The sequence below is a fragment of the Dipodomys merriami genome, unplaced genomic scaffold (genome assembly GCF_024711535.1).
Source record: "Dipodomys merriami isolate MVZ:Mamm:240054 unplaced genomic scaffold, mDipMer1.0.p SCAF_10, whole genome shotgun sequence".
Classification (NCBI taxonomy): domain Eukaryota; kingdom Metazoa; phylum Chordata; class Mammalia; order Rodentia; family Heteromyidae; genus Dipodomys; species Dipodomys merriami.
The window spans coordinates 35,647,613-35,664,418 of NW_027202271.1; the positions used below are offsets into that span (position 1 = coordinate 35,647,613).

The 16,806-nt window shown below is 34.9% G+C and overlaps 1 protein-coding gene across 10 annotated transcripts in view; it reads left to right on the forward strand.

Annotated features, from left to right (window-relative positions):
- The window catches only part of Nav3 (neuron navigator 3), a 660,839-nt gene that overhangs the window by 597,261 nt on the left and 46,772 nt on the right, over window positions 1–16,806 (forward strand). For all 10 annotated transcript variants that reach the window (XM_069989107.1, XM_069989142.1, XM_069989115.1 and 7 more), the window contains 4 exons: window positions 2,129–2,181; window positions 5,223–5,246; window positions 7,917–7,994; window positions 10,722–10,805. In XM_069989107.1, coding sequence (XP_069845208.1) covers window positions 2,129–2,181; window positions 5,223–5,246; window positions 7,917–7,994; window positions 10,722–10,805 — 239 coding nt within the window. The remainder of the gene's footprint in view (window positions 1–2,128; window positions 2,182–5,222; window positions 5,247–7,916; window positions 7,995–10,721; window positions 10,806–16,806) is intronic.

Sequence of the window (16,806 nt, forward strand, 5' to 3'; positions counted from 1 at the left end):
TTATTACAGTTATAACAGTTAATGAATGATATACCCTTGGCATGTGTTGATTGTTGCAGTGTGGCAGACAAACTAATCTGAAATATAAAATCATTGTTTTCTGAAAAGATTCTGTCATGTTCTGTACACGGGCCTCCTATAGTACTTCTAAACAAATTTGCTAACCATAACGATGGTTTTCTCAAGGGCCTTGTTTACAAATAAATGATGGTTTCATGATGGTAAATTCTGACCTTCCGTATACTAGGGTTAAATCATTTGAATTGCTGAAAATCAGCCTGAGTGGGAGAGATGGCTTTTTGATGCTCATTCATAAAATACTGAATTATTGTTCCTCTTCAATTTGTGATCTAGAATTAAGGGGTGATTGAAACAGACCTAGGAGATTTTTATTGGTAGCTTGCTCAATGCTCATATGGATAAATGAAGACACTAAGCCTCAAACTATAATCACATAGACCTACCTATAAATAATAAATCGAAGAAAATGATAAAAATGAGATTTCCTGATTCACAAGACTAACAGGCTTCACATTTCTTCCACCTTAGATTTATTACAGGTCAAAAATAGGCCTTCTGAAAAAAATTGATTTGAAGATACACATCTAATCGAGCAGTAGGGTAGTAGTTGCTGAAATTGGAAATCTTCTGTTTACCAAAATTTATGTACTAATGTTTTTTTTTTGTACTAGTCTTGGGGCTTGAACTCAGGGCCTTGGTGCTTTTCCTGAACTATTTATGCCTAAGGCTAGCACTCTACCACTTGAGCCAGCTCCACTTCTGTCATTTTTGGTAATTGATTGGAGAAAAGAATTTCACCAATTTTCCTGTATAGGCTGGCTTCAAACCACCATTCTCAAATCTCAGCCTCCTCAGTAGCTAGGATTACAGACATGTGCCACCAGAGCTATGCTTGTTTAATAACCATTTTTAAAAAGGTATTTTTGAGTATTTCTCAAATCAGCACTTGATCATCTGTACTGTAGTAATCCCAGAGAAGTTTTCCTAGCCTCTGCCAGACCAACTTCAGTGCCTCTTGTGTGCACCTTTAGTAACCAATGCATTCATCTCAACTGCCTCTATATGACTGTTGGCAATTGTCTCTTTACTTTTATCTACCACTTCTGTGAGCACCGAAAATATATCTTAGTTAGTTGATATTGATCTAGCAGAGGCTTCCTACATTGCACTGTGTGCTCAGTTTGTTTAAGGGATGAAATTGAAGAAAAAAATGTTCCATAAGAACAATGGAAAGAGATTTTCTACAAATAAAGTTGAACAGAATTGATCCATTGGTTACATTTAACACATTTGTAGTTCAGAAGCAGGCTTTCAATTTGCTGATAACAAAATCTGTATTTTTTGTGCTGTATCTAAAAAGCAATCTGCAATTTCCCTTTTAATTTTTGTGAGACACCATCTTGAAAGTATTTTTACCTTACTAGAATTTCTAAAGAAACAATCATTCTGAATTTAAAAGGACATGATCAGTTTATCATAAACAAACTTGGAATTTGCATACAACCATTTCCTGAAAAATCTGCAAATGATTTTTGTTGTCTAAGAATTAACTTAAACATGTAATGATTTTTAAGTTTAAAAAGTTCATGACAACTTTTCTTTAGTTTGGGTTGCCCTGATTTTCTCCTTGCTGTACAATAAATTTTTGTTTGCTTGTTTGAAACCAGGATTCAAACTCAATACTGACACTTTTGTTCACTCGCTAGTTCTCTACCGACTTGGCCCACATGTGCAATCCAAATCAGAATTTTCTATAGCTTGCATTCTATGAAAAACATATTTCTGGTGCTCATGTTTATCAAATACTTTCAGTCATTTGGTGAAGTTACTACTTTATGGTTGGTGTTTGGGGTCTTTCCTCATCCTAATATCTTGGTTTCCAAAATTTTATAGCAGAATTGGTCCCAGAATCTAAAAACTAACAGCTATTATTTCATTTTTCTAGTAACTTTTTCTGTGCTTTTTCAGGAAAGGCCTAGAATTTATGAGTGGAGTTTATTAATTCTACTGTCCTTGGTTTTGTTTTGTTTTTTAGTTCAAGGAAAGCCTAGAATTTATGAGTGGAGTTTATTAATTCTACTGCCCTTGGTTTTGTTTTGTTTTTTAGTTCATGGCTCTTCATTATCACTGGTCTCCAGTACTTCCTCTCTTTACTCAACGGTAAGTGTTGGCTGTTGAGAAAAAGCTGCTTCCTATGTCCTGCTCACAGATGACAATAGATTGGCATTTGTACAGAAGTTGAGTAGCACATTACAGTATGCGTAGATCGGTATATTTTCACCACTGTATGCCCAAATCTTCCTGAAGCCCACTTGTAACTGCTTTCATAGGACTTTTCTACCTTCATTATAATCAGATAAATGAATTCAAAACTGAATTTCAAAAAGGTACTAGAATATTGTGCTCTTCCCGAATTTTATAATGTTGACATATTTTCCTGCTTTGAGTCTCTGACCCATGGCTTTTAATCATTCTGCTGTGTAAAATTACAGTTCATTTTGGCAAAATGAATTTTTCTTCAAATGAATATAATTTCATCTTTTTATAAGCTACTCTAGAGGAAGTTATGATTTGTGAGAAGTTTCGGTAAAGTAGCTTAAAAACAGTTTACTGAGTCTGGAAGTATCTTGATTACGATGTAGTCCTTAATCCTGTATGGAAAGTCTCATAAAAAGGTTTCAGCCTTCAGCTGTCATTGAACAATGAAGCATGAGTAACAATACTTATTTCCACTCATTTTTCATTAGGCTTCAATGTTACAGCCTTTGGTTTTTAAGTTAATCTTATATATCTGTTGTCATTCAAGATTAGATTATTGTTGCAAATCTGATGTTCTTCCTGTTTCTCTTTTTAATGATTACAGTTGCCATTAGGTTTTGTAAATGAAGACATTACTTACTATTACTGTCCAGCTACCATTTTAGCTTAATGGATAAAGAAGTAAGGACTATTAAAATGTTTGGAAGTAACACATAGCAGAAAATGGTTAAAGTTCAGTGTTCTTTCCTGTTGGGTCACTGCTGTCTGCCCCTTGTGAAGTTGTTGAGATGATATGATCAGAAGATGTAGCATCAGAAGTAAAGGTGTGGTTCAAGTGATAAAGTACTAGGCTTGATTGAAAAAAGCCCAAGAGTAAAAGGCCCTGAGTTCGAGCCACAGTATGGTGAGGGAGGGAGGGCAAGAAAAGAAGATGCAGCATCAGTCTGGTCATGTTTTAAAGAAATAATAATAAGAATATTTGGATAAAACTTTATGAAGCCTAAGACTCAAGAAGTGAAAAAACACACACACATGGCTTTAAGGAAAAATAAATGATTAACTTGATTAGTTACTCTATATCAAGGTCTAATTGATCTTTTGGTAGTAGTAAAATATTTCATATTTGCACTAATCCAGTGAACACTAACCTCATGTTACTATTGATTATTTGAAAAATGTCTGTTGTAAAGAGGACCTGATAGGTTTTTATCTTAACGGACCATTTTTAAAGAATACATATTGCTAGAGATTAGTAGATTGCACAGTACAGATTCATAGGGAGCTAATAGTATTTAAAAACCTGGAGCAGGATAGAGTAAGGGAAGTTAGATTTGATAAGTGAACACTATGTTTTGCAATACCCCATTGAATTCCAACAACAATATATACTTAATACATGTTAATTAAAAATACAGAGTAATGGAATAAAATATTTTTAATCAGAGACAGGATCAAAATATCTCCACAGTAAAACTAATTAGAAAGCCTAACTACAAAGTACTACATTGAGGGTATATGAATGTCATTAGATTAAAATAAAGAGAATTTATATGCATAGGCCAACATGTAGAACTAGACTAGACATTTGTGCTGTGGAAAACAATGTGTTAAATGATGAAGCTCTATGAGAAAGCAATATTACTAAGTGACCAATAATTAAGTTAACTAAATTTGTATTAAATTAAAATGGTATTAAAATGATGAAAATTAAAATACATTAGGAGTGGATATGACATACTTTATTCACAAATAATCTGTATTAAAGCAATTCAAATGAATAAATATTTAGAGACTAAAGAAAGAAGAAAATCAAAAATTAGAAACTGTCATTCTGTCCCCAATCCCCATAATTATACATTAAAATTAATCTGGCATGAAGAAGATATCTGTGCAAATGCTTTTTAAACTATGAAGAAGAAAGCAATTTAGTGATATTATATATTCTGTAAGATTCTTTTTTTCTTCCAGAATGAGGTTGCTCCCCAGATATAATGATGCACACAAGTCATTTTCTGGCATTTTGTAACACAGCATGGGGATAGGGGGAGAAGAGCTTGGAGTTTTCTCTAAGTGAGGCAAAAGCCATCCTATGAGTTTCTATGGAAACCTTATCTTCAGAAGCTGCAAAGCAAAGCCATTGAGCAGACACTTTTATCACTGCATTCACACTGAAGTGTTGGTGTTTTGCTGACTTGAAACCATTACACTTGAATAGTAGTTACTAAAGAAAATAAATTAGGAGCTATTCACCTCTAGTTTCTGTGGTTCTTTTTTATTTTCTAAGCATTTTTATGGTTGTATCAGAGGTTGCAATTTAACACGTCCAATATTATATCTAGAGCTTCCGCTATAGCAGTCAACTGCTTCCATCATTCTCTACCCAGTCCCATCTGTTCCTTTCCCCAGAGTCATTTTGCATTTATCACTTGTGGGTACAAGTATTCTGGCTACATGTGCCCCCTCTTCCTTTTTTATTCATCCCCTTTCACTAGGCTCCCTTCTGTCATTTTTCATAGAGGTCAATTCTTCCCCTAGTTTTAGGTGGAATTATGTTTTGGGTAAAGATATCCACAATTTCTTGGGGGTACATTTTCTGTATCTATATGTCATATCATGTTATAGTGATTTGGTGGGGTTTTTCAGTTGTTTGTTTTGGTGTGGTTTGGTTACTGTGTAAATCTTAATGTGTTTTAATTCTATCCCTTCTTTTAAAATATATTTGTACCTATAACTATCTTATGCTTTAAATGTGATGTTCATTTGAATTGTATGGTATTTTGGTTTTACAATATTAAATTAATAATCATGTATCTTTCTCTGTTCTTACATTAGATGATAAAAACATTTTAATATACCTAACAGTTATCTTATGCATTCATATATGTTTCATGAATTGATACTGTTCTTTTAGTTAAGATTCTTTTTCTTTTTACCTTTTACAGGCAGAAGAAAAGGCTCATTCAGAGGTAAAGGCCTGTAACATGTTTATGTTTGCTTATTTTAATTTCCACTTCTGGTGAGTGTTGGTACCACTAGAGGGCTCTGTCATACAATCGCATAACTGCCCAAAACAGAAGTAGCCTAGTGAGTCTGTAAATAACCTTAGATACTACCACTAAAGCATAAATACAGTGAAGTTTTAACAGCAAGCTCTCCTCTCACATTATATATTTAGTCTTAGCTCAACACCTAACAAATTGTCTGTAGTTGTAGGAAATCATTAAATCATTGTGGAATGAATAATGTGTGAATAGGAAGAACATAGGACCTATAATAGATCCCTTTTGGAAAAAGCACTTACTTTATTGTATTTGACTAATTTTATATATGTGTACGTGTATGCATGTATGTCTACGTATACATGTATATGTATAGCACAAGCTGCATGGAACTTATTATTTAGCCCAGCCTGACTTTGAACTCAATCCTCCTGCCTCCTGCCTCAGCCCCCTGAGTTCTAGGATTACAAAGTATCCATCACCACACCCATCTTTTTGTGGATTGTAGAAACTCAATTTGGAAAAGCCTTTTAAGGTTTGTAAGAAGAAAATAGCCTTGAGTAAAAAAGCTAAGAGATATCTCACTAGCTTTGAATTCAATCCTCAGCACTAGCATCCACACACCAAAACAATTCACAACAAAATAGCTAGGTAAGCAAACAAGAGGATTTTTGAGTAATTATTTTATAGTTTGAGCTAATAAATATAACTTTAAATTTGTATCCAACAACAAAAAAGAATATATTAGATGTTCTGCTTAAGGCAACTATTTGCAATCATCATTACATTCAGATTTTAGTTGGCAATACTCAGTTCAAAATATAGAGCTGGAATGGAGTCATATTTGGATATATATATATATATATATATATATATATATATATATATATATATATATACCTATCTTTGCTTCCAGCTAAGAGTTTTCTTCTTCTCAGAGTCTCTCAACATTGACCTCCATTTCTTTTCAACAAATGTATTGTGAAGAGTGTAAAAAGAAAGTTAATGAGCTATGTCTAGAATGTTCTTTCAAACCAAGACATTTCAATAGTCCAATTCAAACAATAGAACACTTGTTGTTTTTGAAGAAATACAAAAAGAAGCAAAACAAAAAACATCAAATTAAAGTGCTGGGTTTCTTAATTGAATTTTCTTGACCCAGAAATACAATTGTAGAATGTGTTTCTATATGTGTGTAAAAGTTTTACCTTACTTAATTATTATTTACATTTCCTTGCAACATAAAAAGTCTTAAATTTAAAAAAATATTGTTTGTGCCAATTGCTTAATCTCAGCACATGGACACGTGAGATTTTGTTGCTCAAGCGGAGTGCTCCATCACTTAAACCACAGCTCCACTTCCAAATTTTTGTGGGTTAATTGGACATAAGAGTCTTAAGGATCTGGGTTGGCACTGAACAGTGATCCTCAGATCTCAGCTTCCTGAGTGGCTAGGGTTACAGGTGTGAGCCACTGGAACCTGGTCTATGTAAAACTTTTAAATGTGGTATGCCCCTTTCTTTAGTATTTAGCTTTTTTTTGGGGGGGGGGTCCGGTCGTGGGGTCTGAACTCTGGGCCTGGGCACTGTCCCTCAGCTCTTCAGCTCAAGGATAGCGCTCTACCACTTGAGCCACAACGCCACTTCTGGCTTTTTTCTTTTTGCTTATGTGATGCTGAGGAATCAAATCCAGGGCCTCATGCATGCAAGGCAAGCACTCTACCACTGAGCCACCTTCCCAGCCCCTAGTATTTAGCTTTTTTAAGATGTGAATTTAACTAAAAAGAAAAACACTTTAGAATATTTATTTTGTTGGTTTAACTAGTTAGTTGCACAATAATAGTGATGTTTCTGTCTTATCTTTAAATTGTGGGTATCTACAAAGCATTCCTGATGAGAGGTAGTAGCAACTCAATGAATAAAGGAATTCTAATAAGTATTTGGAAATCTTCTCTGGTTATCATTAGAATTCTATCATATAAATTTATTTTCTATATGATACAGTAACATATACCTGTAATCTCAGCCCTCAAGAGACATGAGTTCAAGGACAGCCTAGTGTATATAGGGAAATGTGAAAACAAAAATAATTTTCAAATATGGACTTACTAAATTTTGAATGATACTCAACCTTCAAGTACTATAGGATATATTCTACAGTTGCCAGAGGATAGACAATGAAAATATATACAGTGAAAATGTCTGAGAATTTTAGGAAAATAACATGGAGTACCTTTGGCTAAAAAAGAGCATAAAAACATGCAGATAATGTATGTAGAGTTTACAAAAAAATTTCCTACCTGAATTCTAACCACAATTTTCCAGGAAAAAAAAGAAAATGAATCCACAGAAAAAGTAAATCAGTAGCGACTTATGTCATACCGTGGGGGCTAACAAATTATATTCCTTAGATTTGCAGCTTTGAGTTCTGAGGTTGAGTGTAGAGACTAGTCTTTTTCCTTGGATGTGAGACAAGGTTAAAAAGCAGCTTTTGGTCACATCCCTTATTTTTAGGTATTAGAACCAGGAAGGAAATTGCAAGCAGAGGTTAAACACATTATTTGCTTTCTTACCAGAGTTCTCACTTTTAAATAATAATTTATTGGCTTTCATTTTGTTTTGTTATAACTGCCTACAGCAAATCCATAAGCTAAGGAGAGAGCTGGTTGCATCACAAGAGAAAGTTGCTACTCTTACATCTCAACTTTCAGCAAATGTAAGTCACTTTTAATTTTTTAATAAATCATTTTATATAATGAAGAAAGCATTTTATGTGAGGAAATGGAATCATTTTATTACCATCTTGCCGAGTTTAACTGTCTGAAACGATATAGGTAGAAGTGAACAGTGGGTCTCCTATGAGGTTAATGCTTTCTGTTGACTCAGTGATAAAATGATGATCCAAGTTCATGTGGGTCACAATGTATTTAAAATGTCTTTTTGTTCCTTGTAAGATTGAAACAACAGTAAAGGTTACAATGAGTTTTCTTCTCTTATTAAAAAAAAATTTGTCACTCTTATACGTGTTTCTCATCACATCTATTGGAAGATAAAAGGTTCATGCACCATGCCTCCTCCAGCTATATGTAAGGAGCAATTAGTGAAGCATGTCATTAATTCTTTAAAAAAAATAAACCTTAACTTAAATAAGGATGGTGAAGCTACATGATAGATGAGAAGGTTTTCTACAAAAACTATGGCAGGCTCCAAGAACAGTTTAAAAGAAGACACTTTTGCTGGCACCAAAACAGCTTAGAATAGAAAAATAATGACAATAAAAACCATCAATTATATTAACAGGCATTTAAATACATCCTGCCAGAGAGTACTCAGAGTAGAGGCAGAATAATAAAGGAAAGCATGTGGCATTGAGCCCAGACCTAAGGAACAGAAGAGTTGGAAGCATTGGGGGAGTGGGGGAAGGGGTGGGCTCCTGCTATTTTTCCATATGCGCTTAAGCTCTAGCTCAACACTGATTTGCTCTCTTCTGCTGTGAAGCTTTGGACTCTTCTCTGCCCTTACTATCACAACCTGTGCTTCTCCATGGAGATTGACTGTCTTAGAGACAAAACATGATATACCAAAAGTGCGCAGTAACAAAATGAATGTATATGCTTTTAATGAGAGACATTTGTAAAGCAAAAATATTTTGTAAATTAAGTTCTGAAGGAAATGTTATCTGACCAGGTGTTCATTTTTACCACTAGATTTGAATTTTTTAATATTGAGGTAACTACGTGAATTACAGATTATGTCACTTTTTCAGATATTGTTAAAATAAGGGTATTTTTAAAATTAGGGTCAAAATATGAATGGGATATGGACCTAGGGTCATTTGTAAGGTTTCTGAGAGGGAGGTGATAATATTCTTTGTCAGTGAAAAAATTTTCAACTATACAATCATGTATTTTTAGAGTATTATTTTCTCAAAACTGTTAGCACATACGAATGTAGAATTCTCAGGGTTTTATGCATATGTATGGTGGCATGGGGCTGTGACTGACCAAAAAGTAAGAAAGAGGAGAGAAAAAGGAAAGTAGGGAGAGAGGGAGAGAGGAAGAAGAGAGAGAAAGAAAGAGAAAGAGAATAATGTGATAGCAAGAGGCCCAGAGCAAAGAAGAGAAGAGAGAAGGTAAGACATATCAGAGAAGGCAGTAGGGCACGTAAATAAAGAACGGTCTGACATTGGAATTTAGTAGACATAGCCTCTTACAAATTAATTTTTTCTCCTTATATAGTATTAAGTAAAGAAAATCATCCCAGAATGAGTTTGAGTTCAGAGCTAGGAACAAAGACACCTTTAAATCATTATGTTCATTGAAGGAACTTACATATTCTGTTACCAATAGTGGAATAAATTTCCAGAGCCCTGAGTCCTAGGCCTGTATTCTATTTAATAGAAGGATACCCCAGCTTTCCAGCTCTGTTACCACTTACGAAGATACATGTTCTACTTGTGCCCTTCCGCTCAGGTTTATCAAATTTGGCCCATGTAAATAGTCGATTATAGATTTAGGCTGGAACATAGTCAATGTTTAGATCCACCTAAGGTCGCAATGAAATTATATTTTTTGAGGTAATGTATGAAACTATAATTGTGCTTCCAACCCTGGTGAAAGACCAAGGCATCTCCTTGATATTCAGTGTTCAAGCTGTCCCAGAATGGCATGTGAACAGAACCAGCCTATTTTCGAGCTGAATTAAGTCACACCAGTTATAGTTGTATGTTGTGATGTGCATAATTTTTCTGAAATTTAAAATACCCCCTCCCAAATGCACAAATGCTTAATGTTAAATAAAATATGACTAAATAATTATCTCTCTGACTGGCCTACCTTGAGTTTCTTAGTGAAGGAAATAAAGAGCAGGAGGCAAAACCCTTTTATGAAAGAGAATGGAAAGTGAAGACAAATCTCAATTCAGTTCTTTGTAAGTAGAAAAAAAGGAAAGTTAGCATTATAGCTGTCAGCAGATGTCTGGCACTTGAAGAGAGAATATCATTATAATGGGAGAGCTAACAATATCTTCAAAGGTCATCCTAGAAGTCTAAAAATGAGCAACATTTGTCCATGGACTACTTCCGTGACCTCCTTTTGGGCTTTCTTGCTAAAAATGAGGCAGCTCAGAACTTTATTCAGTATTTTGGTGTCAAATGCCTGTCTGATGTGCAAGTCAGAAGGTGTTATTATTTTCAAAATACCATCCCCTTTTGGGGGGATGAAATCACATTAAATGTCAAGAGATGCAAACACTGATCTTTAAGAACCCAAAGTTTAGAAGATTTTTGTTAAAGGAAAGTCACGGTAGAGAGCTAACACCAGGATGGCCCTGGTACTTTCAGAGTTAGCACACCTGAACTTCAGCATTTTGCAAAGTAAAGGGATTTCATCTGTCCAGATGAATGCCTGACATTTTAAATGTGTTTCTTCCATTTTCTTCACAGGCTCACCTCGTGGCAGCTTTTGAAAAGAGTTTAGGGAATATGACTGGCCGATTGCAGAGTCTAACCATGACAGCAGAACAAAAGGTATGATATCGCCAGTGAGGCTTGAAAGGAAACAGCTCCTCTCATAGCATGATTACATAATACCTAAGACATAGAGTCTTGAAAACCATCCTATCTTATCTATTTGGTGCTGAATTAGAGCCATAGGGTAATGCCTTTACTTTTCAGATTTTCATTTAAAGACATGATCTGATTAACCTAAACGGGAGTGCACGTGTGTGTGCACATGCACACATGCACGCGCGCGCACACACACACACACACACACACACACACACACACACAAAACAAACATATACAATATGCTTGTGTGTCAGTACTGGTATTTGAACCTAGGATCCTTTAGCTTTTTCACTCAATGCTGGTGTTCCATTTCTGGCTGATTGATGGTTAATTGGAGATATGAGTCTCACAGACATTCCTTTCTTGGCTGGCTTCAAACCAAGATCCTCAGATCTCAGCCTCCTGATTAACTTAGAATTGCAAGCACTTACCACTATTTCTCAGCCCTCCACATGGATTTTATGACACTCATATATATATATGTGTGCCTCATATACATACATGTGTATATATAGCTATATATGCATATGTATATAGATACATGTGCATATTTACACATATGTATATATACATATACATGTGGAAAATGATTGTAAAATATATTTTTTTCTTGGGTCTGGTTATGGGGTCTGAACTCTGGGCCTGGGCGCTGTCCCTCAGCTCTTCAGCTCAAGGCTAGTGCTCTACCACTTGAGCCACAGCGCCTGTAAAATATATTTTAAACATAGGACCTTGATGTTGTAAACACTACTCAATACTGTGTACGTATATATATATATATATATATATATATATATATATATATATATATATATAAAACTATATATGCATATACATTTACACACATATACACATATTCACACACAAAATGATGAATAAAATATGTTTTAAAAATACGTATTCAGCATATAGAATATATTTTAGAATATATGGCACTCTTGGCAAGTATAATAGGAAGCTAACTCATGAAGAAATAATACTGAAGGTGACTGCATGGTTTTCTGATATGCCATGAAAAGGATTAACTAAGCTGTAACTCAGATCCTGAACTCCTGGCTTTGCCCTTCAGCAATCACATGGCATTACTAGGATGAAGTGGCATCAAGATTTTAATTTGATTTTTTTACATCAAAATGACTCCCTCCAATGGGATCCTAACATTTTTTCTTATTTCCAAATGCCAAGAACCATTGATTCTCTTTCCAAAATATCACTTTCCTATGCTTAGCTCCCAGGAAGAAAGCAAAGACATATATGAATAACTCAAAAGTCAGGAAATGATTATACCATTGGAAGCACGCAATACCATGAGCAGGCGCAGAGAAGATCCACCCATCTCCATGGCAGATTCCAAGGGAAGATAGCTAGAGGATAATCTCATCTTTGGGAGGGTGGAGAGGATTAATTCAGGTGATATGTACAAATGTACTTCACAGAGGCAGAATCAGCCTGTTCATGAGCAACAGGGGACAATTATGTTAGACATCATTCAAGGAATTGGTCAGAATTTGCTCACAAAGTGCCAGTTGAGAAAGGTTATGATAAAATCACTACAATAGAAAAAAACTGACAAATATATTTTTCTTCATTCAATCTTTACAAAACCACTGCTAAACCATTGTGTTCAGATTTTCTGATGTTCTTTTCACTAATATTGAGGAATTGAAAATTGAGAGCATTCAAATTGATTCCCTCTAGCTGCCATTCCAGGGACATTAAATGAACATATATGTTAAGATTCCCTAGATTATTATTGATGAAAAGATTAGTGTAGGACAGAGAAATATCTTCTTGTGAAAGAAATGGAGTTCAGGTATGTTAAGCCTCCTCATTTTTCACCCTGTGAAATACCTTTGTCAGTAAATAGTTGTACATGAACTTAAACTTTACAAAAGAGGACAGGCTGGGTGCTGGTGGCTCATCTCTGCAATCATAGCTACTCAGAAGGCTGAGATCTGAGGATTGCAGTTCAAAGCCAGCCCAAGCAGGAAAGTCCATGAGACTCTTATCCCCAATGGACCACTAGAAAACTGGAAGTGGTGCCTTGGCTCAAACAGTAGAGTGTTTGCCTTGAGCTGAAGAGTTGAGGGACAGCGCCCAAGCCCAGAGTTCAAGCCCCAGGACCGACCAAAAAAACAAAACAAAAAAAAAAAAAAGAGGACAATCAAAGCCAAATCTTTGAAAGTAGAAAATGCTGAAGCTAAGAATTGAGTCAAGTTTGGTCTTTATATTATCTTTTCTCATTTATCATCTACAAAAGTTTTGAAAATACAACTCAAGAGAAATAGTCTGAGAACATAGGTAACTAGCAGGAAATGATGATGATGGAATTTGAATGTTATCAAAATACATTGTTTAAATCTATGAAAATAGAACAACAAAACCTGAGGGAATTGTTTTGGGAAGGAGACAGGGAAAATGATAGGGAGGATGAGATTAATTTGGATATAATATCAAGGTGTGTGGAAATGTGACAATGCAAGCCCCTCCCCGATAACTGATGTAAGCTAATAAGAACTACATCTGTATCATCAACTGACATATCTATTAATCTCTAGGGCATAAGATAATATGAACCTGGGATTTGGTAGTAAATTAGCAAGATTTCAAGGCAAATGCAAAGAAGATGGAGGAAAGGAATGTGTTCAAGGAAGCCACAGCAAGTTAATGCAGAATTAGCTGGATGTTAATGGGAAGTAGAGAGAACTCATTTAAATGGAGAGTCTTGAAAGCCCTGCCTAGAAGCTCAGGTTGTTTGATGGGATTTGTTGACAAGCTTGTTGGTTGGTTTCTTAGTGAAGCCTTGAAAGTGAAAAATCTGTAGAGAGCCCAGGTATAATTGGAAGATGACATTGGAAATAACATCAAGAAAAGCTAAGATTGTGACACAGATTTGATTCTTTTATTTTAAAGCCTTCATACTGATCTTTAGAATGTTTTTTGGCCTCAGACACATGTCTGAAACTGCTCAGAGAAATAGTGATCACCTCTAAACATTCTGTATTAAAATTCAGCAGGGTTTAGGGTCTCATGTCATGATTAAGTTTTACTAAAGGAAGTGAGAAGAATCAGCAAAGTAAGATCTGATCAGTGCTCCTAAGACCCTTTCAGCATTAGTCATTTTCTGTCTTTCCTTTTGTGTCTAATGATGAGAGTAGGAAATTGGATACCACTGAATTAAGGAGTAGCCTGTCTTTAAATCTACAGCCTAATGGCATATACATTTCCTGGTGTGTGGGTGGGGGGGGGGGGAGGTGAGAAAACTGTGGGGAAATTATTTTTTCACCTCAGTCATCTATATACTTAAAATGTTTTATGTTCATGTCTATAATTCTGTTCAGAAAAGCAAACTTCATTGCTATTCAAAAGTGATCATTGTACTTTCATATCCATACAAAACAATGCTCAAAAGGAAATATACTCATTACCTTGCTCATGTAACTGTAGCCTCTCTGTACAGCATTTTTACAATAAACATACAAAAATTATATTTATAATAAGGAATAGATTTTGATATTTTTAAATACCTTTCTCTAAGTGATGAGAGACTCTCTTATAAAGAAGAAAAGTTATACATAATAACATTGAAGATTAATATTATTCTTTGAAAGGGAAATGCATCTTTTGGACCCGTGAGCAACACCATCCTCACATTTGCTGAGATCAAAAATCACTTGAAAAGATCTATTTCTCAAACAACTGAATAAATATTTGAATGCACTAAATTGGAGGCACACACAATAGTCTTCCTATTTGTTTATGATGAGATGTAAGAGAGAAGTATTTAAAGCAAGGGGGGAAGTCACATGAAAAAACTCAGAAAGAAGAGATGGTGGGTAGTAGCTAGAATGACAAGGAATGAACATCTCATTAACAGACCTAAGATAGTAGGCGGGAATTTTTCTAGATAAGGGAAGATATGAAGAGCAGATTCAAACAGATTATGTCAATCAGTAGAGTTTAGCTATCTTTCATTAAACACTGTGGAATATACTAAGGTTTTTGCTTATACTTCTAAAGTACTTTTAAAGAGCAATGATGGAACTAATTCAGCTGGACTAATTTTTTCACAGATGTTATCTTTCCCTAGACATACAGTAAAGGTATTTCTTACCTAGCTAATTTTCCTGTGGGATTACTGAGGCATACCATGTTAAAAACAGCCTGTTAATATCTGTTGTTTGAGAAAAGAACTTTTAATGGTCCTTCCTCTAGGTCATATCAAGTACAGTATTGTAAATGGCAACATTTCCTGAACATTCTATTTTTAGTCATTTATTTGAAGTTTCTAGAAAAGATGTAAGTGAAGTAAGCCAGGCCCAAAGAAACATAGGTCCCATGGTTTCCCTTATTTGCAATAACTAGTATATGTCTGAGACAAGCAGAAACAGTCGGATAAGTTGATGTTAAGCGAAATGAACCCCAAGATAAGGATTCAAATGTTTTTTCTTTCTGGCTATTGTTTCTAACATATTTATAAGATATTTCTTTGTTGCTTTGTATGTCCCTCCCCCACAGTATAACCCCTGTTTTCACTGTATTTGATGTAGGTATAATTTGTGGAGCGGAAGGGAAAAAACAAATGGTTTAAATAGGGATATAGGTGGACCCATTGCAACAATGAGATGTACAAGTCCTTATGTTGAAAATGAACTTTACAACTTTGGCGCCGGGTGGGGGGAGATGGGAAGGGATGGGAAGAGGAAACAAAGGAGGAGGCAACAGTGCTGGATAAGAAATGCACTCATTACCTTGCCCATGTAATTGTAACCCCTCTCTACATTATTTTCACAATAAAAGAAAGAAAGAAAAGATTTTTCCAGATGAGAGTAAAATTTTGACATAGAAATGAGTAAGCTTGCTCAAAATCAAGCTCAGCTTTTATATATTTGTATAAGATCTCATTCACATTGTTGTTCATTAAAAATATAGCCAAATATTTTAGCAGGCTTTTAATCCACAGTATAAGCATCATTGATTTCAAATTAAAGGATGAAAATCAGACTTTAATTAAAAGTTAACATGCATCCTAGTGTTTGCTTCAGAAAATTAATATTTATATTATCAGATTCACTAATTCTTATGAAAGCCGATTTTATTTATAGTTGACATTATCTCATACAGGGTTATTTTAAATGGCAAATAAAGATAGATAATTTACTTTGGCTATCTTGCTTTTTGAATTTAGGTTAGTATTGTCATTAGACATTCCCATATATGAATCAGGTTTTTTGTGAAGAAAATCTTTAGCATTTGTCCTATATTCTGGGGAACATTTAGTATGGATAAACTATTTACCATGAGGTGAAGAGCTCAAGGCTGATTATTTAGTTTTCTGAAAAAACAACTAGAGAAAGTGATGAATGACAAATATGTTCCCAAGGAATTCTACTTCTAAGAAGCAGGCAGGGATGTAATTTTTTAAGAATGCATCACCTTCATGAAAAGTAACCTTCTGGGCACATAGTGCAATCCTGTAATCCCAGCACTATTGCTTTGAGAGTTGTAAGTGCAAGTTCAAGGTACATTAAGTGCTGGGAAGGTGGCTCAGTGGTAGAGTGCTTGCCTGTTATGCATGAGGCCCTGGGTTCAGTTCCTCAGCACCACATAAGCAGAAAAAGCTGGAAGTGGTATTGTGGTTCAAGTGGTACAGTGCTAGCCTTGAGCTGAAAAGCTGAGTGACAGTGCTCAGGCCCAGAGTTCAGGATACCCCTCCCCCCAAAAAAGATCCTATCTTGATAAAATAAAAAATAGATTAAAAATATCTATCACTCATCATCTGATGAAAATATTGTGTATAGTGAAACAGCACTCTGTTATTTTCCTTTTTTATGCTTTATTTCGGCTCTTTTCTACTTAAATATCTGTGAAAGACTAGATTTATAGAATAGTTTGTATTAGGACATATCACTAAGTTCAGCAAAAACTTACATTTTATAAAAATTGAATTTCTAAGTTG